Here is a 27,367-nt window from a genome sequence, read left to right as displayed (position 1 = left end):
TTTCTCAAAAACCTTTTTAACGTTCACAGTCTACAATTATGAAAAAAGAATGAAAGAAGGAAAAGCCTCCAGTCAAACAATCATGCACATATTTTTAATGCATGTACAGTTTGATGGCCAATAGGTAGTTAAAGAGTTTTATGATTGTACATTACAATGCCTGAGCAACAACAAAAAAACATAACTTTTATTTTCCTGACTGCCAAAGTCTCTAAATGTACTGACATGCTTGACATGGACTTGATTGCATTTCCTGCACCCCCCCACCGAAACTAATCCCTGTCTGAGGCAGGATTATGAGAAACAAAGTCACAAATATAAGGGCGGGGGGGGACGCTTGCATCCTCGCAGCTATGCCGTTATTTGAGTAACAGCGAATGAATAGAAAGAGCAGACACCGTTTCATGATTATTTAACGCGTTCTTGCTATTAGCAAACCAATGTTCACATTTCAGTTCAAAAGTTGATCTTATGTATCTTGATTTTCTGTTGCCATGACATTTCAAATGAATGTAGTTTTCTGAGGACTTATTGATTTACATTAAAAGGTCCAAAATGTCAACACAATTCTGCTTTTTATGGTTCACTGGTCAAGATTAGGTCAGTGTCAAAAAATTATTATTGACTGTATGTGTAGAAGCGATGTTTTGCAATTGTTGGAAAAATGCAAATGGGAGACAAAAATCAGCCAAAAATCAGTCATGAGTCATGCTGGAAATTGGGACCAGCCGGCTGTTTTCATCCAACCGAGACTCCTCCGTAGCCAGACTTTCTTCATGCAGTGCATGATGATGGCGAGAGATTTTCTTTCTCTTGTTTTGTTAAGACCTGTTTCCACCAAGCCCTATGTTTCAGTTCATTTGGGACATCCTACCCAAAAGAAGGTATGGAGAAGTCACAGTACAGTACCCATTAATCGAGAGTATCTATTAAATTGTCACCATGCGTTTTGGAATTCAGTTTTCCACTCAATAAACCGCAGCTAAGCCAACACAACCTTGTTTGACTGACTGTCTCTGCAAAACACAGCTTTCTTAACACTCATTTTCATTTTAAACTTAAATCTTTGTCGCTATACAAGCTGTACACTGACTAGTGTAAAGTGTATCCAGGTTTACTCTCTGCAGCATTGTACCTTTGTGAAAGTGATTGCTGAAATGTAAGCGGTACACACTATTTGTACACTGCATTTGTTTAATTAGGCTGTGTTAACATTTTAAAGCAAAAGGCATTCACACTTGCAGCATCTGACATCAAACTCACAGGATACATACAATTGTATTAGAGGAATACAATGAGCTGAGCTGAAATATAAGGCAACAGCTTCAAATCATTTCCAAGTCATTTCAAGTAACCTTTAAACAGAACACAGTGCATAAATTCACCCTAATGTTCATTATTACAAATTTATCTCGGTCATACATGTCAAACGTCCCGTTTTTGCAGCGAAATCCTGTTCTTGTGTCCATTTTTTCGGCTTGTTCCCATTTTTTTCTACGGATTTTGTTCTCCATGAAAAAAAAAATCCTCACCAGTATCGCCGCTACTATAGCGATTGTGTTAATTTGACTCAAGCATCACTCGACATCACTCGGGGCTACACGCACTCGTGACAGAAGCCTCAGAGTTACATGAGTCAATCAAAAAAACAACGCAATAGAGATAGATGCACATGAAGAAGACAGGGAGATAAAAATCTTAATTTTGTGCAAATATCCTGACAAAGACTTATCTTTACCTATTAGTGTTGTCCCGATACCAATATTTTGGTACCGGTACCAAAATATTTCGGTACTTTTCTAAATAAAGGGGATCACAAAAAATGTCATTATTGGCTTTATTTTAACAAAAAAGCTTAGTGTACATTAAACATATGTTTCTTATTGCAAGTTTGTCCTTAAATAAAATAGTGAACATACACCACCGTTCGAAAGTTTGGGGTCACATTGAAATGTCCTTATTTTTGAAGGAAAAGCACTGTACTTTTCAATGAAGATAACTTTAAACTAGTCTTAACTTTAAAGAAATACACTCTATACATTGCTAATGTGGTAAATGACTATTCTAGCTGCAAATGTCTGGTTTTTGGTGCAATATCTACATAGGTGTATAGAGGCCCATTTCCAGCAACTATCACTCCAGTGTTCTAATTAGGGATGATGTTTGATAAGGAATTATCGAGTTCGAGCCTATTATCGAATCCTCTTATCGAACCGATTCCTTATCGATTCTCTTATCGAGTCCAGATAGGTTGTTATATATGGGAAAAAAACACAATATTTGGTTTAACAAAAGCTCACTTTTATTATATAAGAAAAAAATAAAATCTAATAAATAAATAAATATTGACTGTTACCCACCTAAAAAAATAAAATAAATATTGACTGTTGTTACCCAAAGTATATTAAGTGGGATTTTTTCAGAAAAACAAATATATACAGTAACACAAAAACAACCTGTCTCTGTGATCACTATAGGTGTATAAATAATAATATAGTGTTGAATAAAATCAGTCCCTTGGGCACAATACTGAAAATAATACAGCTCTCCAAAAAGTGCACTTCTGCTGCTATTTGACATAACCGTTTGTTATGATGCTTTGACATTTTTGCACTTTATTTCTTTATTGAAAGAAAATTCTATGAAGAGAAAAGTTGTTTGCAAATGTTGTTACAATGCTAAAAAATGAAAAGTTAAAGCTAAAAAAAGAAATACACTTTATTGAGTTAACATTATTTCTTTATGGGGGAAAAATGTTATGAGCTATAGAATATAACAACTACACTACCCAGCATGCAACGGGAGTTACGAGCATGCGCGGTAGCCCCGAAAAGTGTTGCATGTTGCCACGCTGTGAAAGTAAACGTCAAGAACTCAGCCAACACGCCTCGTCTGCATTATTTATAATTAGACAAACAACACATCTACAGTGTGATTTTGTTTTGTTTACAAGGAAAGAAAAACAAAAGTTAAAAAAGGGAGATGTCATATATGTATGTGCTGCGGTTGTTTTAAGAACGTTGCGACAGCTGCCGTATAGGAGGTGCGTTGCTAGCCTGGTTGCTATGTTTCCGGTTGGTGGTAAAAGTGTTCGTCATGTGTTTTACCCTGCTAAAATCTCTCAGTAAAGTTATTCATTGGATTATACCTTTTGTTTTGAACTTTATTACACCTTGGAGCGCTTTTTCCCGTCCATTTTTTTCCTGCTTTCGCTATCTGAGCCTAATGACTGAGCTACATGACTGATTTCTTGTGATGTCCCACGGAGCATTTCTGGTCGGGACGGGATTCGTTCCGAGGGATTCGAATAAAGAACCAACTCTTTTCTTTACTATAGTGGTCTCGATAACGGGTATCGGTTCTCAAAAAGGGATTTGAGTCCGAGGACTCGGTTCTTTTCTTATCGAACAACCGAGAAAACCGGTTTCGAGTATCATCCCTAGTTCTAATGGTGCAATGTGTTTGCTCATTGGCTCAGAAGGCTAATTGATGATTAGAAAACCCTTGTGCAATCATGTTCATACATCTGAAAACAGTTTAGCTCGTTACCGAAGCTACAAAACTGACCTTCTTTTGAGCAAATTGAGTTTCTGGAGCATCACATTTGTGGGGTCAATTAAACGCTCAAAATGGCCAGAAAAAGAGAACTTTCATCTGAAACTCGACAGTCTATTCTTGTTCTTAGAAATGAAGGCTATTCCACAAAATTGTTTGGGTGACCCCAAACTTTTGAACGGCAGTGTACAAGACAACTCGTTTTTAATAGTAAGTAAACAAACATCCATCCATCCATTTTCTACCGCTTGTGAAGGCTCCTAATTTACCTGCTGCAGTATATAGTAACATGTTGTGTCATTTATCATTCTATTATTTTGTCAAAATTATTAAGGACAAGTGGACCCCAAAAGGGACAAGGGGTAGAAAATGGATGGATGGATGGGTAGAAAATGAATTATTAATCTACTTGTTCATTTACTGTTAATATCTGCTTATTTTCTGTTTTAACATGTTCTATCTACACTTCTGTTCAAATGTAATAATCACTTATTCTTCTGTTGTTAGATACTTTACATTAGTTTTGGATGATACCACAAATTTGAATATCAATCTGATACCAAGTAGTTACAGGATCATACATTGGTCATATTCATGTGTCCAGGGACATATTTCCTGAGTATATAAACATAATATAAATTTAAAAAAAATTAAAGAATAAATATTGATGTAATCATAATAGTATCGACTAGATACGCTCCAGTAGATGTAGATCCACCAATGGCGTTTGTTTATATTGTAGCGTCCCGGAAGAGTTGGTGCTGCAGGGAATTCTGGGATTTTGTTCTGTAGTGTTTATGTTGTGTTGCGGTGCAAATATTCTCCCAAAATGTGTTTGTCATTGTTGTTTAGTGTGGTTTCACTTTATGGCACATGTTTATGACAGTGTTGGCGTTGTTCATACGGCTACCCTTAGTGTGACATGTTTGGCTGTTGATTAAGTATGCGCTTCATTCACCTGTGATCAATGTGTACAAAGTCAAGGTGGTAGCATAAATGGATGATGATTGGACATAATAAAATCCTGTTTTGACATTGTCAACTATAGACAAGTTTCAACTCATCCTTTGTCATGACTCCGATGTCCTGCGGTGTGAAGTGAAGCATGTATAGCTATCACGCGTCCTTCAGGGCTGATATTTGAAATAATCGTACTTGATTTGTCTCTAAAACAATTTTTACTTAATGAACCGTTCCATGTGGGATGTCTGTAGGAGTGTTTTTATGCATATTTGTACGTGCTTTCGTAATGTAATCAAGCTAACATCGTTAGCATAAACAAATATGCCAACAGTGTTTGTGTTATATCATTACCTTAAAATAGCTTTATTGTTGTATTGTTTCAGTTTCGTAAATTCATCAAAACGCCACCATCTGTTTAGCTAGTTGGAGACATGACTTCCGCAGCCATGATGATGTCTTGTGTTTTGTTTGAGCAACCATTTTACTGCCGGTCTGCTTGGAAACAATTAAGGTATGTAAATGTTTATTTACATACCTTAATTGTGTGATAACATCAGGGGAATATGCTTGTTTATATTAAAAATACATGTTTTTAGATAAATTAGGAGTGTTTATGTCCATGGAGGCACAGGCTTGGGTTTTTGGCTTTTAGGTCATTCTCCACAGGTTACAAAGTAGGTAAAGTAGCTGTGGCTTTTTAATCAGTGTATGTTTTAGTCATTGAATTTTCCTATTCAAATTTTGATCTAAAACACAAAAAATACAATTAAAAAACAAAGTGTTCTCTTTTTGATACAACACCATATTGTTTTCCCTAAAAGCCAGTCTTGTCTTTAAATAACTTCTGGTTCCAGTGTCGGAATCTAAAAAAAACCTGGTTTTGGTAAAAAAAAAATTCAGTTTCTGCTAACTGATGATTTTCATTTTTGTTATGTGAAATAAAAAATTAAAATAATTTATTATTATTTTTTACGTATAGCTAATACTGCTCAACATGAAAAACAAACACTTTGATTTTCAATATTTCTTGGGTTTCAAAATGAAATTCAATTGAACAATTTTTTGTTTGTTTTTCTATTCCCTTTCATGAAACAAAAATATCCATGACCAAAACACACACTGACACTTTTTGGATTGTCGCTTGATGTTTCGGTGTTTACTGGACCTTGATGGACCAGCTAGTATACATAGAACTCAGTTGCTGACTGCTTTTATTGTCTGTTGTAAATCTGCTTTTGATATTGTGTTTTTTCCCATTTCGCTTTTTATCCATTTTTGATGTTCTTGCACTGTTGTTTTACTGTTGTTGCACTGTGGTCTCTGCACAATCAATACCACCTGAGCACTCCAACATAACTCTGCCTAATGGGGACTAGAACCCTGTCACACCAGCAGACTGCATTACGTAATATGTCATGAAATCTGTCCAATCTAGTCTTCACTTTATACATATGTTCTTTACTGCACCGTCTTTTTGTCCCATGACAAAAATACCAGTGTTTGCATTAAGCGAACCGCACCAATACTTTTGGTACGGTTTTTGAAAAGATTTTGGGTCTGCACCAGAGCACGGAACGGGGGAGCCTGAGAGTGCATCGTCCCTCATTTAGAGCCAGTCGGATAAATACAAGCGGTAAAGATGCCACAAAGCAGCAAATAGGAATGCTCACTTGAGGAACGTGTGCTTCTCTCGCCACCACCGCCACGGCTGCCAGCTCTTGATTTCCCTGCAGAGCAATGCAGCATTCCAAAGTACCGCATACGTCTTGAGTGTGTACATCCCCACCTGTGGAGAGCTGCAGAAAGCTTCTCCTTCCCTCTCGCTGTCTGTCCCTTTCTCTCTCTCTGCTGGACACCCACCATTTATTGATTTTGAACCAATTACCCTTTTTTTTTTTCCCAATTCCTCCTTTGTATACATGTCTTTTTTTCCATATGCTTGCAGGCAAACCAGAGTCCTACGTGGAATATTTCAGCTTGAACAGAAGCACGGCCGAGCTCCTGCTGCTGAAGCCCATCGACAGGGAACTGTACCGAAAATTCGATCTGGTTGTGAAGGTCAGACACTGTGGAGGTTTAACTCCATTTTCTGCCCTACATGCTTCAAATGAAAAACGCCCCGCACCTCCACTCAGCAGTCCAAATGTTGCACTGACATCTTCAAGACTATTTGTTAAAGTCCCCCCGCTAGATAGAGCAACTTCATTCATGTTATTTTTTTTATCCACCAGATGACCAGTGGGATACATTGTAGCCGTCTCTAACTCATTGTTAAACAGTGGCAACATTTTAAAGCGGGGGTGCACACACTTGTTCCACTGAGGGACACAGACTGACAAATCAAAGGATGCGGGGGCCATTTTGGTAGTTTTCACTTTTAAAACCAGTACAATATATAGAAATTAGACTTAGACTTTGACTTCCTTTTTATTATTATTCGAATTTGAACTTTACAGTACAGATAAGAACGAAATTTCGTTGCATTAGCTCATGGTAGTGCAGGATAAAAGAGCAATAAGGTGCAGATATAAATAAATAGATTACTGTATAGATACATATATTGCACTTTTGCATATGCATCCACGTTTATGGATGTATGTTATATTGTATTTATATTCCAGCGAATTAATCCATTTTTGGGGGGAAATGCAATTTCGGCAGAAATGTTGTGTGAAGGCTGAAAAGCTAAAGCCAAACTGAAACACTAACAGTTAGCACGCTGGCCAAATGTGCTAAAAACCAACTAGCATGCTAACAGTACTACGCTAACAATAACATGCTTACAGTTAGCATTTGTAAATACCAAAATATATGTAACTGAGGTGTAAAGCTGTTAAATTAGCTAAAAAAAAAAAAGCTAGCTTGCTAACATTAGCAAAAAAAAAGATAGCATGCTAACATTAGCATGCTAGCTTTTTTTGTGTGTGTTTTGTATACAAAAATGTATTGTAAAAATTTTATATTTTAACACTAAGTTTCCCAGGAGACACTTTGCTTGCTTACAGGAAGTTGCTCTTTGTGTTGTCCAATGAGTGTTTGTTGCGCTGTAAATATTCTCTGCAGTAGTTACTGTTCTTTCCAGTGGGGACTAAAGATTGCCATAAAGTTAGGCTGACCATACGTCCTCTTTTCCCCAGACATGTCCTCTTTTGCGGGTGTGTCCGGGGTGTCCAGGCGGGGTTTTTTAAATGCCTCAAATGTCCGGCATTTTGAAATAGGGCTGCGTGTATTTTTAATGTACTTCTTGGGCAGGGATAGGGATCGGCAACCCCTAACAACTAAATTAAGGGCGTGCCGTGATGGCACTGCATATATTATCCTCTCTATTACTTGCACAAACAGCATGCCAGCCTGGTCTCATGTTGCATGAAGCTTTAACATGCACTCGTGGGAGACAGCAAGGCATACTTGGTCAACAGCCACACAGCTTACACTGACGGGGGTCGTATATAACGACTTTAACACTGTTACGTTACAAATATGCGCCACACTGTGAACCCACACCAAAAAAGAATGACAAATACATTTCTGGAGAACCTCCGCACCGTAACACAACCTAAACACAACACAACAAATACCCAGAATCCCATGCAGCCCTTACTCTCTAACCTCAACCGACGTGAGGGGTGGGGGTGGGGTGGGGGGGGGGGGTTGGTGCTAGCAGGGGCGTATAATGTAGACTGGGAGAGTTAGTGCTGCATGGGATTCTGGGTGTTTGTCGTGTTGTGTTTATGTTGTGTTACAGTGTGGATGTTCTCCAGAAATGTATTTGTCATTTTTTTTTTGGTGTGGGTTCACAGTGTGGCGCATATTTGTAACGTAACAGTGTTAAAGTTGTTATTTACGGCCACCGTCAGTGTAAGCTGTGTGGCTGCTGAGCAAGTAAGCTTTGCTGTCACATTCGAGTGCAAGCAGAAGATGCATTCAACATGTGTCCGAGCAGGTAAGCTGTTTAAGCAGACTGTAGAGGGCGCTAAAGGCAGTGCCATCACGCCCAAATTTCGGGTGTCTCCCGGGAAAAGTGGGAGGATTGGCAACTATGACGCTGTTGAACGCCATTCATGTAAATCTCGCGGGCCGCACCAACTTAAACTGTCATATTAAAGTGCGGGCCGGGGCGCGTGTCTGAGACCCATGGTTTAAACATAGCACAAAGCAATAAAAAGCTTTGTATACAGTGTTATTTCATTTTACATTTCAAAAGAGTTTTGAGGCTCCCATTGTTCTCTTTCATTTGTGAAACTCGTCAAAATGGCTCTTTGAGTGCTAAAGGTTGCCGACCCTAGACTCTAGGGTTAAGTTAAGAAGGGGTTAAACAAAACAAGCTGTGAAGGTGCGCACCAGAAACATTGGTGAGGGAGGGGCAGAGACACAGAGCGAGAGAGCTAGTGAGTGGAGACAGACTTGAAAACAAGAAATGCCGAAAAGTAAATGCAACTTCACGGATGATTTGCGGAAAAAGTATTTGTGTTTTGGTCCTGGCCGTGACACATGGGAAGCAGAATGCACTGTGTGCAAAGCAGGAACGTATATATCTGTGGCAAATAAAGATCTACAAGCCCATATCGACACTACAAAGCACAAAACAGCTGTGCAGGGCGAGAGCTCATTTATGACAACCTTTTTCCAAAACACAACATAGAATGTGAGATATAACAGGATAATGCATACATTTGTCATTTGTTTTCAAAACGCTTACAAAAAAGTGGTACCCCAAAAATTTACTGTGGGACCCCATTTGTATGATTTGATGGGGTCCCTGGGACCCCATTTTGAAAAATTTTAGCGGCAACACTACTGTCAACATAGGAGAAAAAATGCTTTATTTAAATAAGAATATTACTTATGAAGCAAGTTCGAGTATCATTGGCAAATTTTCACCTATTCCCGGCCTTGGCGTGCTGCCCGCCTTGGCACGCATATATGTGTCCTCTTTTTGGGATTTCAGAATATGGTCAGCCTACATAAAGTATTTAACTGCTACCCGCCCAAGGTGCGTGGGCCGCAATTACACTGAACCAATGCTAACTGTTACTTGCATCAAGTACCAAAATAGATTACTCTGAGGTGTGTACCTGAACATTTGAAGTATAAACAATAAAACATTAAATATTAAGAGTATGTGAACCACCCCTACCTTGTTTATGTCCCTAATGACCTAAAGTTTTGTAATCCAAAATATTGGGCAGCTAAAATGTGTCAAACATGTCAAAGTGTGGAGAGTTTTTGCATATTACCCATCATGCCTTATAATGGATTTGGAATGGGTGTAATTTTAAAATTGCTTGTGGTGCGTAGATATTTTTTATAATAAACAAATAATCCAGTGGGCAATTTTTTTTTTTTTGTACCACATATATTACCTTTCTCTTTTGTTTTTGGTTGATCAGACCTAGGATGGGAATGGCTGTCTGAATGCTACCCATGTATTGATTTTGAGCATGGTGCATGGTCGGTGGCAAACAGTGCTGAAATACTTCTTCAAACAGACGCACATCTTCAAAGATTCAAATTTATTGACAACAATTACTATCCTTGAAACGTTCCGCAGGTCGGATTGTTCACACTGCCGGGCCGTAGTTTTGGGACCCACTTTAACTAACCCAAGTTAGTTAAACTGTGGATATTATTGCAGTTAATAGTTAGCATTAATAGATGTGTTTACACATAGAAAATTGCACCAGAAAAGCATACATCTACAGCAGTGGTTCTTAACCTTGTTGGAGGTACAGAACCCCACCAGTTGCATATGCGCATTCACCGAACCATTCTTCAGTTAAAAATAAAATGTTGGTTTTTCAAAGTTTATTTTACTGGTGCACAAAATGAACCGTGCATGAACATCACCTTGTTCAAAGAACAAAACCAACAAAGTGCGTGAACTCACAACAAATTACACACCTGCAAATCAGATGGAAAATTAGAGGGAACATTGTTTGGGGGTATCCATAATGCGTCGATAGGGAGAAGTTTTTATTTACACGATGAGTCGGGTGTATCTTGACCTCCGCGGCGGAGGATCCACTGAACCCCTGAGGCCGACTCACCAAACCCTTAGGGTTCGATCGAACCCAGATTAAGAACTGCTGATCTACAGTTTGTATGAAGTATTGAACAAGATATGAATACACAACTTTATGTATGTAGTACTCTCATCATAAAACGTGATAACAATTCTAGTTTGTCCCGAAGCTACTCTTTCAAATTGCTCTTTAAACCTGTTACTTCTACCAGCAGCTATAGAGAACCTGGGCTATGGCAGGCCTTAAGGCCTGTAAAATTGATTCTAAAAATTGTATATTTTAACACTGTTAAGTTTCCCAGGAGACACTTTGCTTGTTTACAGGAAGTTGCTCTTTGTGTTGTCCAATGAGTGTTTGTTGCGCTGTAAATATTGTTTGCAGTAGTTAGTGTTCTTTCGTCTGGGATTCAAGATTGCCATAAAGTATTTAACTACTTGCCGCCCAAGGTGCGTGGGCCACAATTACACTAAACTTTGCTGTTAACACGCGAAGTCCCAGAGAAGGGTCAATTGACATTTTTACCTAGAAAACACACAAGAGGGTCATTTGACCCCTAGTCCCCCCTGTGGACACTCCTTTTGTTATGAAAATGTGGCTGTTAGTGGCACACGGCAGGGGGCCACTTGAGCCTGTGTGGGGGAGGGGACCTTACAGCTCAAGCTTTAGTTCTGAGGTAGGTTGTGTGTGTTTTTGCAAGGATCAACAGAATGAAGGGATCAACACTCTGACATTTATTGTTAAAAAAAATACAAAACAAAACATATTTACAAAGAATGAAAAAGCAACTGTTTTCCCAGTTTTGGTGTGGAGGGTTGTTGCAGAAGCAATTGTTATTTTTGTGTGCCAAAAATAGTTTAAAAAAAAAAATTTACAAAGAAAAAAGCATATTTACAAAGAATGAAAAACCATGTCCATGTAAACGTGACTGACATACATTTGAGCAGTCACTCACAATCCTGGCACTGCCATTGCTCCTTTCGGCATTTCCCACATGTATAATTTTTCTGTCTACCTAGACAAACTGCCCCTAACAGCCTCATTACCATAACAAAATGAGTGATTAGTGTATTCGGGAAAAGCGTCGGGCCAAATGACCCCTCTCTTGGTCTTCTAGGTAGACAGAAAAATGCTGGGACTTCTAGTGTTAAAGGGGAACTGCACTTTTTTATTTATTTTGTTTATCCATGACAATCCTTATGTAAGACAAGAACTGAAGAACATGTTTTTATTTTTTAATGCATTCTAACTCATAAATAAATCCTAGCAAAAGTCAGCTAACTCTTTTCCGCCTATAAAGCCCTCTAAAACATCCAAAAAAAGCCTCCATGAAGGTTTTATATGCAATGTAAGTATATACAGTATGTAATGAAGTAACAGGCACATTCATAGTAACATGTAATATTTACTTATTTTGCTTCTCCTAAGCACACGGCGGCATATTAATACACAGACGCATCACAACGTTCACATTTCCTTTCAACAACAAACACTAAGCACCATGCAGCGGTATTGCTTAGTGCTAAACAAGATATATAAATTACAAACATAACGAATTAAACACTTGCTGTACAATGTCTGCTCTCACTAGATTGCCGACTGATGGGATGTTCATATCTTCCCATTTAGATGAAGAATTCATCTCAATCCTCAAGAAGGGTTCAAAAAAATGTGCCGCCATCGAGCGTCTTTTCGTGTCTTTCTGGCCATTTCCTGAAGTGAAGTGAATTATATTTTAATAGCGCTTTTCACTAGTGACTCAAAGCACTTTTACACAATGAAACCCAATATCTAAGTTCCATTTAAACCAGTGTGGGTGGCACTGGGAGCTGGTGGGTAAAGTGTCTTGCCCAAGGACACAACGGCAGTGACTAGGATGGCAGAAGCGGGGATCGAACCTGGAACCCTCAAGTTGCTGGCACGGTCACTCTACCAACTGAGCTATACCGCCCCCTATATTTATACTTCCTGGTATAAATTAAATGTCAAAGTTGACCACCTTCTCGGTTTGTGGCCACATCCTTCTACTATCCAGGTAAGAGGCGCGATGTATAATCTAGAAATACCTTTCACCAGCTATGAGGCGATGCAGCAGCCGACAGGCTCAATTTGTCAACATAGCAGCATAAGCAAGTTAGCTCTCTGTAATCACGCTGCTAAAAAATAGTTTGTTTGCGTTAGTGATTATTATAACAATATCACTAATACTTGGTTAATATAAATGCAGGTTACAAGATGTAAATAGAGTATTGTTGGCAGTTTTTGGAAGTTTTTTAGAAGGATTTATGGGCGTAATTATGTACTCCCATTAGCTGCATTGTTAGCCACCTCATACTTAATTTACGAGATAGAATGCATAATCAAAGAAAAATGTGTTCTTGTCTTACACACACAGATTGTGAATAATGGGCAAAATTCCCCCCAAAAAGTGCAGCTCCCCTTTAGGTAGAGGCCCACAAAATATGTGACACCCCTGATTTAGGGGTATCTTTGTTGTAGGTACAATTGCATAACTGTCACTGGACTCATTCTACTGTAGTAACAGACTGCTGGAAAGAGAAAGCAGCCTAAAAATAATCAACATTGATACTGGCACGGCATCATACTACAGTAACTGAATAAATCTTCTCTAAGTAGCTGATATCCTCCTAATGCGGATGTTATAAATATGCATTTTCGTCATGTATAATATATGTTGCTATAACCGACATTATAGATATTTTGTGGTGCGACTTTTAAGTCCGATTACCATGCACAGTGTACTCAAAGATGGCTATGAGGTGTTAATTATGCATGTTGTCTCCTATTGCTAACTAACGTATGCTGCCAGACTGCCGTTCTTTATTTCATGTGTTAGCAGTCCCACAGCTAGATCTATGGCTGGAATAAAGCTGAAAGAACATGTGCAGGAACAAAGCATTTTCTACCGCTTGTCCCTTTTGGGGGTTGCTGGAGCCAATCCCAGCTGCACCCAGGCGGAAGGCAGGTTACACCCTGGACAAGTCGCCACCTCATCGCAGGGCCAACACAGATAGACAGACAACATTCACACACTAGAGCAGTGGTTCTTAACCTGGGTTCGATGGAACCCTAGGGGTTCGGTGAGTCGGCTTCAGGGGTTCGGCGGAGGTCAAAACACACCCGACTCATTTTGTAAATACAAACTTCTCCCTATCGGCGTATTACGGATACGGCAACAGCTGACTGGTTTTCAGGTGTGTAATTTGTTGTGAGTTTATGCGCTGTGTTGGTTTTGTTGTTTGAACAAGGTGATGTTCATGCACGGTTCATTTTGTGCACCAGTAAAAAAACATGGTAACACTTTAATATGGGGAACATATTCACCATTAATTAGTTGCTTATTAACATGCAAATTAGTAACACATTGGCTCTTAACTAGTCATTATTAAGTACTTATTAATGCCTTATTTTGCATGGCCTTATTATAACCCTAAACCTCTAACCCTGGCCCTAACCCAGTGGTTTTTAACCTTGTTGGAGGTACCGAACCCCACCAGTTTCATATGCGCATTCACCGAACCCTTCTTTAGTGCAAAATTTAAAAAAAATTTTTTTTCAAATTCAAGACAAAGTTATATGTTTTTGGTAACACTTTAGTATGGGGAACATATTCTAAGTAACAAAGACTTAATTTAGAGTTATTTGGACACTAGGGGAACATATTCTAAGTAACAAAGACTTAATTTAGAGTTATTTGGACACTAGGGGAACATATTCTAAGTAATAAAGACTTAATTTAGAGTTATTTGGTTAGGGTCAGGGTTGGAGGGTTAGGGTTATAATAAGGCCATGCCGAATAAGGCATTAATAAGTACTTAATAATGACTAGTTAAGAGCCAATATGTTACTAATTTGCATGTTAATAAGCAACTAATTAATGGTGAATATGTTCCCCATATTAAAGTGTTACCATGTTTTTTTACTGGTGCACAAAATGAACCGTGCCTGAACATCACCTTGTTCAAACAACAAAACCAACACAGTGCATAAACTCACAACAAATTACACACCTGCAAACCAGTGTGACTTCTGCTGTTGCCGTATCCGTAATACACCGATAGGGAGAAGTTTGTATTCACAAGATGAGTCGGGTGTGTCTTGACCTCCGCCGAAACCCTAAGGCCGACTCACCGAACCCCTGGGGTTCGATCGAACCCAGGTTAAGAACCACTGCCCTAACCCTAACCAAATAACTCTAAATTAAGTCTTTATTACTTAGAATATGTTCCCCTAGTGTCCAAATAACTCTAAATTAAGTCTTTGTTACTTAGAATATGTTCCCCTAGTGTCCAAATAACTCTAAATTAAGTCTTTGTTACTCAGAATATGTTCCCCATACTAAAGTGTTACCAGAAACATATAATTTTGTCTTGAATTTGAAATTTTTAAAAACATTTTTTTTCACTAAAGAAGGGTTCGGTGAATGCGCATATGAAACTGGTGGGGTTCGGTACCTCCAACAAGGTTAAGAACCACTGCACTAGAGCCAATTTGGCGTTGCCAATCAACCTATCCCAAAGTGCATGTGTTTGGAGGTGGGAGGAAGCCGGAGTACCCGGAGGGATGATAATAAGTCATTTTTGTGTGCAGGCTGAGCAGGACAATGGACACCCGCTGCCGGCTTTCGCCAGCCTCCAAATCGATGTGTTGGACGAGAACAACCAGGCGCCGTACTTCCTGGAGAGCCACTATCACGGCTTTGTTCTGGAGGGCTCGCCAGTGGGAACCACAATAGCGAGCAACACCAGCCTGTCGGAACCTTTGACCATTGTGGCCCTGGATAACGACGTGGAGGAGGTGAGCTTAAGTAATAGTTAATGGTCTAGGACTCATCAGTAGGGAGGTTATGAATGTTTCAAGTAGTGAGAGCCACAAGGATCATGGATGCTTTGTTGTTCACAACAAGGAAGTTATATCTTCTGAAGAAACATTGCTGCTGATATTAAACTTGGTTATATATATATATTAGAGAAGTCAGTGCTCAGCTTGAAATTAAAATTGTTTCCTTCAATTAACCATAGCTCTCCCAGTGCTGGTAGCAGCACTGATGCAGCCATGCCGTTATCGCCACCAATTATCATGTTTAGAAATAATGGTTCTGTGCTGTGTAACTTTTAGGTCATGCTAGACCGACAGTCGTGGTCAAAAGTTTACATACACTTGTAAAGAACATAATGTCTTGGCTGTCTTGAGTTTCTAATTATTTCTACAACTCTTATTTTTTTGCGATAGAGTGATTGGAGCACATACTTGTTGGTCACAAAAAAACATTCATGAAGTTTGGTTCTTTTAAGAATTTATTATGGGTCTACTGAAAATGTGAACAAATTTGCTGGGTCAAAAGTATACATACTGCAATGTTAATATTTAATACAAGACCACGGAACTTTCCTCCAGATGGTCTTATCTTTGTCCATGTGATGTCAGATAAAACAAAAATTTAGTTGTATGGTCACAATACCCAGCAATATGTTTGGGGGAGAAAATGTGAGGCCTTTAATTCCAGGAACACCATTCCTACCATCCAGCAAGGTGGTGGTAGTATTATGCTCTGGGACTGTTTTGCTGCCAATGGAACTGGTGCTTTATAGAGAGTAAATGTGACAATGAAAAAGGAGGATTACCTCCAAATTCTTCAGGACAACCTAAAATCATCAGCCCGGAGGTTGGGTCTTGGGTGCAGTTGGGTGTTCCAACAGGACAATGACCCCAAACACACGTCAAAAGTGGTAAAGGAATGGCTAAATCAGGCTAGAATTAAGGTTGTAGAATGGCCTTCCCAAAGTCCTGACTTAAATGTATGGACAATGCTGAAGAAACAAGTCCATGTCAGAAAACCAACACATTTAGCTGAACTGCACCAATTTTGTCAAGAGGAGTGGTCAAAAATTCAACCAGAAGCTTGTGGATGGCTACCAAAAGTGCTTTATTGCAGTGAAACTTGCCAAGGGACATGTAACCAAATATTAACATTGCAGTATGTATACTTTTGACCCAGCAGATTTGGTCACATTTTCAGTAGACCCATAACAAATTCATAAAAGAACCAAACTTCATGAATGTTTTTTGTGACCAACAAGTATGTGCTCCAATCATCCATCCATCCATCCATTTTCTACCGCTTGTCCCTTTTGATCACTCTATCACAAAAAAATAAGAGTTGTAGAAATGATTGGAAACTCAAGACAGCCATGACGTTATGTTATTTACAAGTGTATGTACACTTTTGACCTTGACTGTTTATTGCTCCACAAGCTGTACACCAGGGGTGTCCAAACTTTTTCCACTGAGGGCCGTACACGGAAAAATTTAAGCATGTGTGGGCCATTTTGATATTTTTCATTTTCAAACCTTAACAAAATAAATGGATTTTTTTTAAAAAAATCTTTAGGGCTCCTGGGGACTATAAAGGGTCTCAGTCATTAAACTGTTAAAAATAAGTCAAATTATTATTATTATTTTTTATTTAACGCTTACAGTAAATCTCTATATCAACTTGAGGTTGATATAAAGTGTAAAAAAAAAAGGTTTTCTGTCAAAGACAACTTTGTTTTTTATAGTAAAACTCAAATATGCAGTATTTAGTAATTAGAGCCTTAAAAGATCAATAATACAGGACACCATTGATTTTAATTATTTAATATTTTTGAATAATCACAGTGCAAAGATAAATAAAATCCTACTAAATATATTTGGGATCCAAAAGGTCCCCCACTCATAGAGTGATACATTTTTATTAGTTTTTTTTTACTTTTAACACTTAAATTACGAGATCAACTTCAGATATATCTGTCGATTTTACGTTTTAACTATTATTTTGTTTGTTTTATGCTCTTTTGTCAAATAAAACTTTGATGTTTTTATATGGCAACCACACAATATATGCAATATTTTTTCCACATAAAACATTTTAAAGTGATATTTTTTAAGTAATAATTCATTATAACATAGATTTTTAGTGGGTTTTTTCTTTTAGCAATGACAAAAAAAAAAGAAAAATAAACAAAGACAAAAGAAAAAAAACAGCCTGCATGGCAGCTTTATGTCAACATTGCAACTTTTTCTTGTTAGATTTCACCTCATTCCACTTTTTTTAAATGTTTTTTTAAATTTTTGCAATATTATCAATTTTGCAATTTTTGCAGAATGTGTGCCGGTAAACAATTAGCTGCGGGCCGCAAATGGCCCCCGGGCCGCACTTTGGACACCCCTGCTGTACACTGACTGTTCTAAAGTACAGTGATAGCTCAACTTGCGAGTATTTTGAGATTCGAGCTGTCTCCTGTTTTCTTTATGCTTGAGTTACGAGCCTCCCTACCGCTAGTTGCTGGTTGCAACTTCCGCCCTGAAATATCCGGCCTTATTCGCGTGCAATGGCTTGCAGCTGCAGATATAAGACATAACTTTGTTTTCCAACCATCAAAAAGTAGATAGTGATTGCAAAGGACAGTGCTGAGAAGAAGCGAACGATGGTCATTCAATTAAGGAAATAAATCATTCAAACATGACCCACCGTGTCACTGACTTGGCAAGTCAATGGGAGTGTAGCACTGCTAGTCGTCTTTGCCCCATGCTGAAGCAGGAGCCAGCTTTTGTGCCAGCCAAGAACGTTGAATAATATCTAAAGGACGGACGTTTACCCCTGGAAATATGGAGAAGCAGCTCATCGGACATATCGCAGTATAAATGACCAGCGTTTAGAATGAGGGTGAACTGCAGAGGCAACTATCCAACAACCATGGTGACTCCAACTTTACTGCAGTCGCTCCCCCAGCTAAATGCTTTGCATTATTAGCACATTACGTCCTTAAAAACTATTGAAGTTGGTAGTGCATTCTATTGTTTTTAATACCAATATTTCTGTAAAAGTGTTTCTTTTATAAAGACATGTTACATGTTAAAATTGTCCTGTTTTGAGGGAATCAGCACAGATTACCGTATTTTTCGGAGTATAAATCGCACCGGAGTATAAGTCGCACCTGCCGAAAATGCATAATAAAGAAGGAAAAAAACATATAAGTCGCACTGGAGTATAAGTCGCATTTTTGGGGGAAATTTATTTGATAAAGCCCAACACCAAGAATAGACATTTGAAAGGCAATTTAAAATAAATAAAGAATAGTGAACAACAGGCTGAATAAGTGTATGATTGATTGATTGACTCTGCGACATTGATAGGATAAAAAACAAATTATTATATTTTTGCAGTGATCCGGATTATTTCTACTATTTTTTACCTTCTGTTTACATTACCAAGCTCAACTTCTCTCTGTATGTTTGGCAGTGGTCTCGGTCCTGCCTCCATCCACACAGACAAAGAGAATAGATGACGAGAGGTTTCACTGCGATGCAAAGAGTTTGGAAGCGATAGATAAACAAAACACACACGTCATTCATCCTTTGATTAATTACCTCCACTAGGAGGTTTTGTATTTGCTGGGGTTTTTCTATCGGTCAGTTAATTAGTTGGCAACACAGCGCAAAAACTCTTCACGGTATCTTGATTGAACTTTTAGGAAATGTCCTAAATGGGATAAGGCACAAGTGATTAGATTTTATGGGTTATCCGAATCACCGTTTGGATTGAGGATTTTTTTATAAGGGATTCCTTACCTTTGGGAGAACAGGGCCTGGCGGAGTGCTTTTCTATTTTATATTGCAACAGTCACTGCAATTTTGTGTATGAAAGTGCTGAAACAACTGCGGTTGACTTGAACCCCATGCATACTAAAACACCCTAGCATTTTACACTTAAAGACAACTGTAACATACAGTAGAATGTGTGGCTGCATATAATTTCAGTTCCTTATGTAAACACATTTTTATTGTACAGTACTGCAGGGATATTCAACTAAGCTGATTTGGGGGCCGCATTTCCAGAAAGCTAAAAACCGCAGGACTTCTCCCGTCACTGTTTTGTGTATTACCGTATTTTTCGGATTATAAATCGCTCCGGAGTATAAGTCGCACCGGCTGAAAATGCATAATAAAGAAGGAAAAAAACACATATAAGTCGCACTGGAGTATAAGTCGCATTTTTTGGGGAAATGCGTTTGATAAAATCCAACACCAAGAATAGACATTTGAAAGGCTGAATAAGTGTACGTTATGAGGCATAAATAACCAACTGAGAACGTGCTTGGTATGTTAACGTAACAGAGTCATTCAAATAACTATAACATATAGAACATGCTATACGGTTACCAAACAATCTGTCACTCCTAATCGCTAAACCCCATGAAATCTTCTTCCTCTGTGTCGCTTCTAAACAACTCTGCCAACTCCAAAGGTAGACAATGCGCCGCTTCCTCTTCTATCGGTACGTCGCTTACGTCAGAGTCATCGTCAGTTGCAGTTCCAATTATTCCAGCCTTTCTGAATCCGAACAGGATGGTTTCGGTTGTCACTGAAACCCATGCTTTGTCGATCCATCCAATGACATCCAGAAAACTTGCATGGCGCATTCTCCCGGTACGGAAGTAGTAGCAGGTAGCATCTTTTTTTTCACAATGCACTTCTGCCAAGACCCACAATGCACTTCTGCCATGACCCACAATGCACTTCTGCCATGACCCGCCCCCGACAATTTTTTATTGGTTAACGTGTGTGTGTGACGATTGCTGACATTCGCCTAGTCTCTTACGTGAATGAGCTAAATAATATTATTTGATATTTTACGGTAATGTGTTAACAATTTCACACATAAGTTGCTCCAAAGTATAAGTTGCACTCCCGGCCAAACTATGAAAAAAAACTGCCACTTATAATCCGAAAAATACGGTGCTTAGACTTAAACAACCTCTGCAGTGGAAATTTGATTTTTGTTTGTCTATTTTGTCACCGTCGCTAAAATCTGAAAGAAAAAATAACAGGTGTGTTATGCAGTTTTTAAGGACATACTGCCAAAAATCTAGTCAAAAGTAAGACAGCGCCGTAGTGTTTTTAGGAATTTGTTGAAAATGTGTTATTTGAAATGAACTCGCGGGCCAGTCTGGTGGTATTCCTGGACCAGATTTGGCCTGCGGGCCGCTAGTTCAAGAGCTCTGCGGTAGTGTGTCACAAAGTCACCCGCTGTGCATGATTTGTTACGTTTATTCCCCTTATAGGTGACAGCCAATGAGATGCCTGTAGGTACCATTTGAGTTCATTCCCTCCTTCCTCTGAGTGCTCCTGTAGTCTTGCTTTATTGATTTTATTGTCTAAAAATAATAGTGCGGCCCACTACAGTATATTATCCAAGCAGCAGGGGTAGCTATAGAATATATTTCAATACTTGTTTTTAATTCTGCTTTTGTGTCTTGCTTGCAGTGTTGATGACCCTATTTAATTTCCCTCTCATCCCCCATAGAATGAAAATGCACTTCTCATTATTAGCAATGCGTCTCCACAGAGCTTAGTTTGCTTAAGACGTACTGTAGCCGCCGCCTCTAACACATACAAGCTTTTGGGCCCTCCCGTTAGAGTAGTGGATGGCCTTTGTGTGCATAATCTGTTCGTGGTCACTGATATATGTTGAATTATTTTTAAATATTGCTCATCCATGGCATCCCCCCCAATCTTATGCTAAGCAGCAACAATGATACCGCCCATCAGTTTTATGTGTGTGTGTGTGTGTGTTGTTTATTTATGGCTCAATATCCACTATAACTGGCTACATCGACAATATTATTACACACATACACACACACACGTACACCTCAATGCAGTGCTGAACCGGCGTTATCTGCAATGACAACACACACACAAACGCACAAAAAGCTGCCATTGGAGGATTTTGATGTCAGGGATTCCAGGACAAAAACATTCTCCCGGCTACTTCATGCATGGAAGCGCACATTCTTTCTTATTTCCGCATGAACTTGAACTATATATTATTTTATAACCATGTGGGCTATAGTGTGAAGCCCCCTTTGATTATTCATGTCCTGCCCTGCTTTGGCTAATTCATCAAGAGTCCAATCTGCATAATAAACCCCCTGAAGATGCTCAGCCAGTAGCCGATCCTTCATCAGTGTGCTTGCTAGTGTGATGAAAAGCTCCGTGAAGAGCAACTCACCATCCTTCCTCTGTCTTGTCACTCGCTTGCCAACAGACCAAGGATCCTCAGCTGCGGCTCTCGTCGGACAGCTACTACGACGTTTTCGCCGTGTCGGCCGGCGGGATCAGACGATATCTCACGCTGGTCCAGCCGCTAGATCGAGAGGAGCAGGACTCCTACACCTTCACGGTACTGGACCACCTCACGATCGTGTCAGTGGAGATGACGGCACTAGATCACACACGAAATGTCATTTGTGGGATTGATTGATTGATTGAGACTTTTATTAGTAGGTTGCACAGTGAAGTACATATTCCGTACAATTGACCACTAAATGGTAACACCCGAATAAGTATTTCAACTTGTTTAAGTCGGGGTCCACTTAAATTGATTCATGATACAGATATATACTATCAGATATATACTATCATCATAATACAGTCATCACACAAGATAATCACATTGAATTATTTACATTATTTACAATCCGGGGTGTGGGGAAGGTTAGGTTTGGTTGTTATCATCAGACATCAACAATTGAGAACAGAGAAAAGGATATTGGAACAGTGTAGGTCTGACTTGGTAGGATATGGACAGCAAGTAGTGGACAGAGAGAGTGTGAGTGAGAAAGATCAGAAGGCATAAGAAAAAGTATCTACATTTGATTGTTTACATTTGATTATTAACAATCCGGCGAGGGTGTTAGTTTAGGGTTGTAGCTGCCTGGAGGTGAACTTTCTTTGCTGTTTTGAAGGAGGATAGAGATGCCCTTTCTTTTATACCTGTTGGGATTGGGGTCAACATGCTTTGGACGACATGCTCACATAAATGTGATGCAGTTGACAAATACTCAATGACATATGGACAATTACTTTAAGTCCCAAATATGTTTTATTTTTATTTTGAACCAATCTTGCTAACATTTTACACATTTAGTCCCCTAAAGTTGTGTACCAAATTTTGTGGTGATTTGGCAAAACACCCTGAAGTTACACTAGGTGTTGTGTACACTGAACAGGTGTTTGAGAAAATTCAAGTCAATTCAACTTAAAGGCTTAAATAATAGTGCCACCGTGTGGTGTGTATTTGTGAGGAAAAATAGCAGCATAGGAAACACTGTAGGCGTACATGTTTAGACAAATGTTCACTGATACGTGTGATTAGAAGATTAAAAGGGTTACTGTAGGAAGGGGATTCATTACATGACACATGAAACGTGACGAATTAGGGGGTCACACTGTCCACTTTAGTGTTGAATATCTTATAATGTGTTTTGTGGCAAATTCAACTTTGACCACAGTTGCTGTGTAGAGTGGCGCTTTCCATCATTTTCAGCAGACTGCATTGCAGAAATTTTAAACCCCCTCTTCCTCTCACGGAAGATCCATCCAGGAATGGGAACTTATGAATCCCTTGCCTAATGTAGCAAGCATAAACCGATAGAACATACAGTCACACAAAAAAAAATTGCAATTTTTTTCACTTGACTTAAAATGTGTATGATTACTACATTTACCCAAATATAAGAAGACTAAGATTAATATAATAATATAGGATATGAACTAAACTACATCAACAGAACCAACAAAAATGGAGGAGGAGTAGCTTTGTACGTGATGAAGAACCTGAACTACAAAGTGGTAAAAAAAACATGTCATTTGCTATAGATAATATCTTAGAATGTATAACCATTGAAATATGTCAGGAAAAAAGCAAAAACATATTCATCAGTTGTATATATAGATCACCTAAGTCATGTATAGAAACATTATTGTGATTACTTATGGAGTATATTGTGGATAAATTGAGAACAGGAATTGAACAAGAGTTTTAGCAACTGTTATGTAAAGGAAAAGAGGTAGGATTAAATAAGCTCTGCTTCTCCTTTTCGAACATGTTGAAAAGAGAAACTGGAAATTGTGATGTATCATGTTGTATGCTTGCATGTTCGAAATAAACTCAAACTCAACTAAAAAAAATATATATAAGACAAGCTTCCAGACCTGTTGTTGAGGGAAAAACAATCTAAAAAAAATTATCTTTTTTTTATAATCTTGTTTAGATCGTTTTTTTATTTGATTAATATTTATTAGCTGCTCCACAGTTGTTGGATGACTCTACTTCATTCATCTCTGTTATCTGTAGATCAACTAGTGCTGTCAAATGATCATATTAGATCAAGTACAGACTTTCATTTTCTTATAACCACAGTGTTACTGTTCAAACTGTGTTTAATGAGACAATGGCCAAAACTATGAAATATACTTGTTAAATAAAACCTCTGCCTTGTTTTTAATGAATACTTAGGCATGCTACACTACTGTATTTTATTGTTGGTCATTATGGTGGTACTTAAAGGCCAAGTTTTTTCTGAGGTTGTACTTGGTGAGGAAAAAAAACAAAACCACTGCATTAGATTCGTAATCGTAATTAATTGCAGGGAATTACTTGCTTGTAGAAAATAAATTGAAAACAAACTTACACCCCAAAACAACGCCACCTTTACTTGTGTTTATCCTAACCACAATGATTTGTTTTAATATAGTTTTGCACACATACAATTTTTGCTGCAAAGCGCAAAATAATCACGACTGTTTGAATCAAAGTCACCCCAATCCATATTATAGCATCTTTGCCTCTCTTCCATTGCAATCTAATATAGCCGTGTCTTTATTGATGGGGGCATGGCGAGGCTGCATAATATACAACCACGCTGGCATGCAGCGCTGCTACGTGTCGAGCTGCGTCCGCTCATGCTGAAATACTGTTTCCTTAGTGCGCCTGTGCGTGAATATTCCGGAGGCTAAGCGTAGAAGAAAAAGCTGTTGATGATTGGAAAGATGAGGTGTACAGTAATCACCGGCAAGCGCCTTGCAGGAGAAATGAAAACTGCAAAGAAGAAAAAGAGAGAGAAGGAGCCATGAGGTGTGCGGGATGATTTTCATTTAAACGAGTCAATCAGCCTTTTGGTAGACCAGTACATGTATAGAAGCCATGAAGAGGAATCATATTTTTTATTAGGCAAAACCCCATTTTTTTCCTTTGAGGCAAAACCCAGCTGTGCAATGCAAGTCATCATTAGGATCATCTGTTCCAGTGGTTCTCCAACTTTTTTCACCAAGTACCACCTCAGAAAACACTTGGCTCTCCAAGAACCACCATAATGACCAACATTAAAATACAGCAGCGTAGTAGGCCTAAATATTCTTTAAAAACAAGGCAGAGGTTTTATTTAACAAATATGTTTAACATTTTTGCCGGTGTAACATTACACACAGTTTGAACAGTAACACTGTGTTTGAATAAAGAAAAATAAAACACTTAAATAATTAATCAAATGCTAATATACAATATTTAATTGATTACTTGTGGTACCACAAGACCATGGGTGTCAAACTCTGGCCCGCGGGCCAAATTTGGTGTAATTTCACTTGGCCCTTGAGGCGATATCAAATTAACACTAGAGCTGTCCCGCCGATTATATACAGCGGTGTGGATACACAGTGTGGCGTATAATTATAACAGTGTTAAAGTTGTTTATACATCCACCCTCAGTGTAACCTGTATCGCTGTTGATCAAGTATGCGTTGCATTCACGTGTGTGTGTATCTTGTGACTGGGCCGGCACGTTGTTAGAATGGATGAAAAGCGAACGTGACGACAGCTCGTAGAGGACGTTAAAGGCAGTGCCTTTAAGGCACGCCCCCTAGACTGTGGTCCGGGTGGACTACGAGATATAATGACTGATGAACACCTTCGTTCGATAATGAAGGTTGCCTCAGCTCAAAGCCTGAGCCCCGACATGAATGAACTAGCATCCAAGAAAAGATGGCAGGTATCTGGCTTGGGCACATCAGATTAGATCAGTGTGTTGCAAACTGAGCAGTTTAAAGTCCTGAATGGTTGGTTTATTCATTATTTTATTTTCAAATTTATTAGCCTGTGGAAAAAGTTAATGTTGATATTTACCTCAGAAGGCTGCAAATAGAAAAAAGGCATTCAATTTTGTTTTAAATTGTATTTGATGTGCCATTGACATTTTTTAATTATTATTATTATTATTTGAAACTCGATTTTGCATGTCACTATAAAGTTATATAAGCCTTGCTTGTTCAATATTCAATGCAAAACTTGTTTGGGTCCCTATTAAAAGGTTAATTTGTTCAACCTTGGCCCGCGGCTTTGTTCAGTTTTAAATTTTGGCCCACTCTGTATTTGAGTTTGACACCCCTGCACTAGACGGATCCCGCGTACCACTACAGTTTGAGAAAGGCTGATCTATTCTGTTGATTCTCTGGGAATACGTAAAACTGAGGTAGATTTATTCCCAACCACAAGGTTCCAACTCGTGGTACTCAGGAATAACAGAGATTTTTCTTGGTAAAACTAAAATGATACAAATAATATATCTACAGTCGTCCCTCGTTTGTCATCCCTAGTTTATTGGGGTTAATTGGTTGTGGACATGACAACGATAAATTTCCGCAAAGTGCCATCATTAATTATTATTTTTATAGCACAGCATAATTTTTTTATTTTTTTTTTACAATTTTCTGAATACATTTTTCAGCATTATGAAAGCCTGCAGACATGAAATAACACCCTTTAGTCACCTTTGCATCAAAACATTAATGTTGCCTGAGGTTGAGCCAATCAGTGGCCACGTTACTGAACAGAGTGACTTGTTTGGTTTGGTCTCCTCTAGTGGCCAGTATTACTGTAATGTTGGTATTTTTCTTTCATTTTGACATTTTTATGTTTTAAAATGCTTAATTTAGGCCAACAAAAATGTTGTAGAAACTGTTTATAAAAAAATCTGCGATGTGCTGAAGCCGCAATAGGTGAAGCACAATGTGGCATGGGACATGAAATATGTATGAAACAATTGTGCAAACACAACAGTTTTGATCAAAGATTAGCTGAAGTTGAATTCCTTTGCTGAAATGTAAACTTACTTCACATGCCGTACAAGCCACATTTTTGAAGCAAGGCCATGATGGTAGGCAGTGGTAGTACCGTACTTTGTTGCAACGTTGTGTAAAAAAAAATTAACAGTCACTGATATATTCCATCGCATACCATTAAGAAATTCTACATCAAATCCAATAAAAAAATAAAATAAGTCAAAGACCACCTAAATGTGTCACCTTTTTGTCTGTGTTTGTGCTCCTCTAGCTGCTGGCATTCGATGGTGTCCAGCAAAGCGCTCCGGTCAACGTGACGATAACCGTGTTGGACGCAAACGACAACACGCCCACTTTTGCGAATGTGTCCTACAATGTCCACCTCTACACGGACATGACGCCTGGGGAAACTGTGCTGCAGGTACACTTGGCCTAATATTGTGTATGACGGTAAAAGTGCAACTGTACAAGCTCAAAACACACTTTTTTAACTTAGCGTTTAATTAATACTTTTGATTTGTATTATCTATTCAACTCTGTTTTTATCTAGTATTTATTAGCTTTTATTTACCACATACCAATTTAATTAATGTTATTATAGCTTTTAACTACATACTGTATTTTTTTAATATTTATGAATTTTTATATCAGTTCAGTTCCAGTTTATTTGGAACATGCATACAATGCAATGTAATGCATCACACATTCCCAGTTGTTTCATTACAGCACATCCGAAAAGGAGTAGGAAGAAGCAGAGCTTATTTAATCCTACCCCTTTTCATACCATAGCAATTTTATCCAATTTCCTTGTTCTCTGTAACAGAACAGTGAACAAATAAATAATATACAATAGTAAGCAAACAAAT

The 27,367-nt window shown here is 38.5% G+C and overlaps 1 protein-coding gene across 9 annotated transcripts in view; it reads left to right on the top strand.

The window, feature by feature from the left end:
• Positions 1–27,367, top strand: part of pcdh15b (protocadherin-related 15b) — a 315,473-nt gene that overhangs the window by 122,737 nt on the left and 165,369 nt on the right. For all 9 annotated transcript variants that reach the window (XM_062055676.1, XM_062055677.1, XM_062055675.1 and 6 more), the window contains 4 exons: positions 6,464–6,576; positions 15,150–15,356; positions 21,652–21,786; positions 26,773–26,922. In XM_062055676.1, coding sequence (XP_061911660.1) covers positions 6,464–6,576; positions 15,150–15,356; positions 21,652–21,786; positions 26,773–26,922 — 605 coding nt within the window. The remainder of the gene's footprint in view (positions 1–6,463; positions 6,577–15,149; positions 15,357–21,651; positions 21,787–26,772; positions 26,923–27,367) is intronic.

The sequence above is a fragment of the Entelurus aequoreus genome, linkage group LG08 (genome assembly GCF_033978785.1).
Source record: "Entelurus aequoreus isolate RoL-2023_Sb linkage group LG08, RoL_Eaeq_v1.1, whole genome shotgun sequence".
NCBI classification, from domain to species: Eukaryota; Metazoa; Chordata; class Actinopteri; order Syngnathiformes; family Syngnathidae; genus Entelurus; species Entelurus aequoreus.
This window is presented reverse-complemented; position numbering and strand designations above follow the sequence as displayed.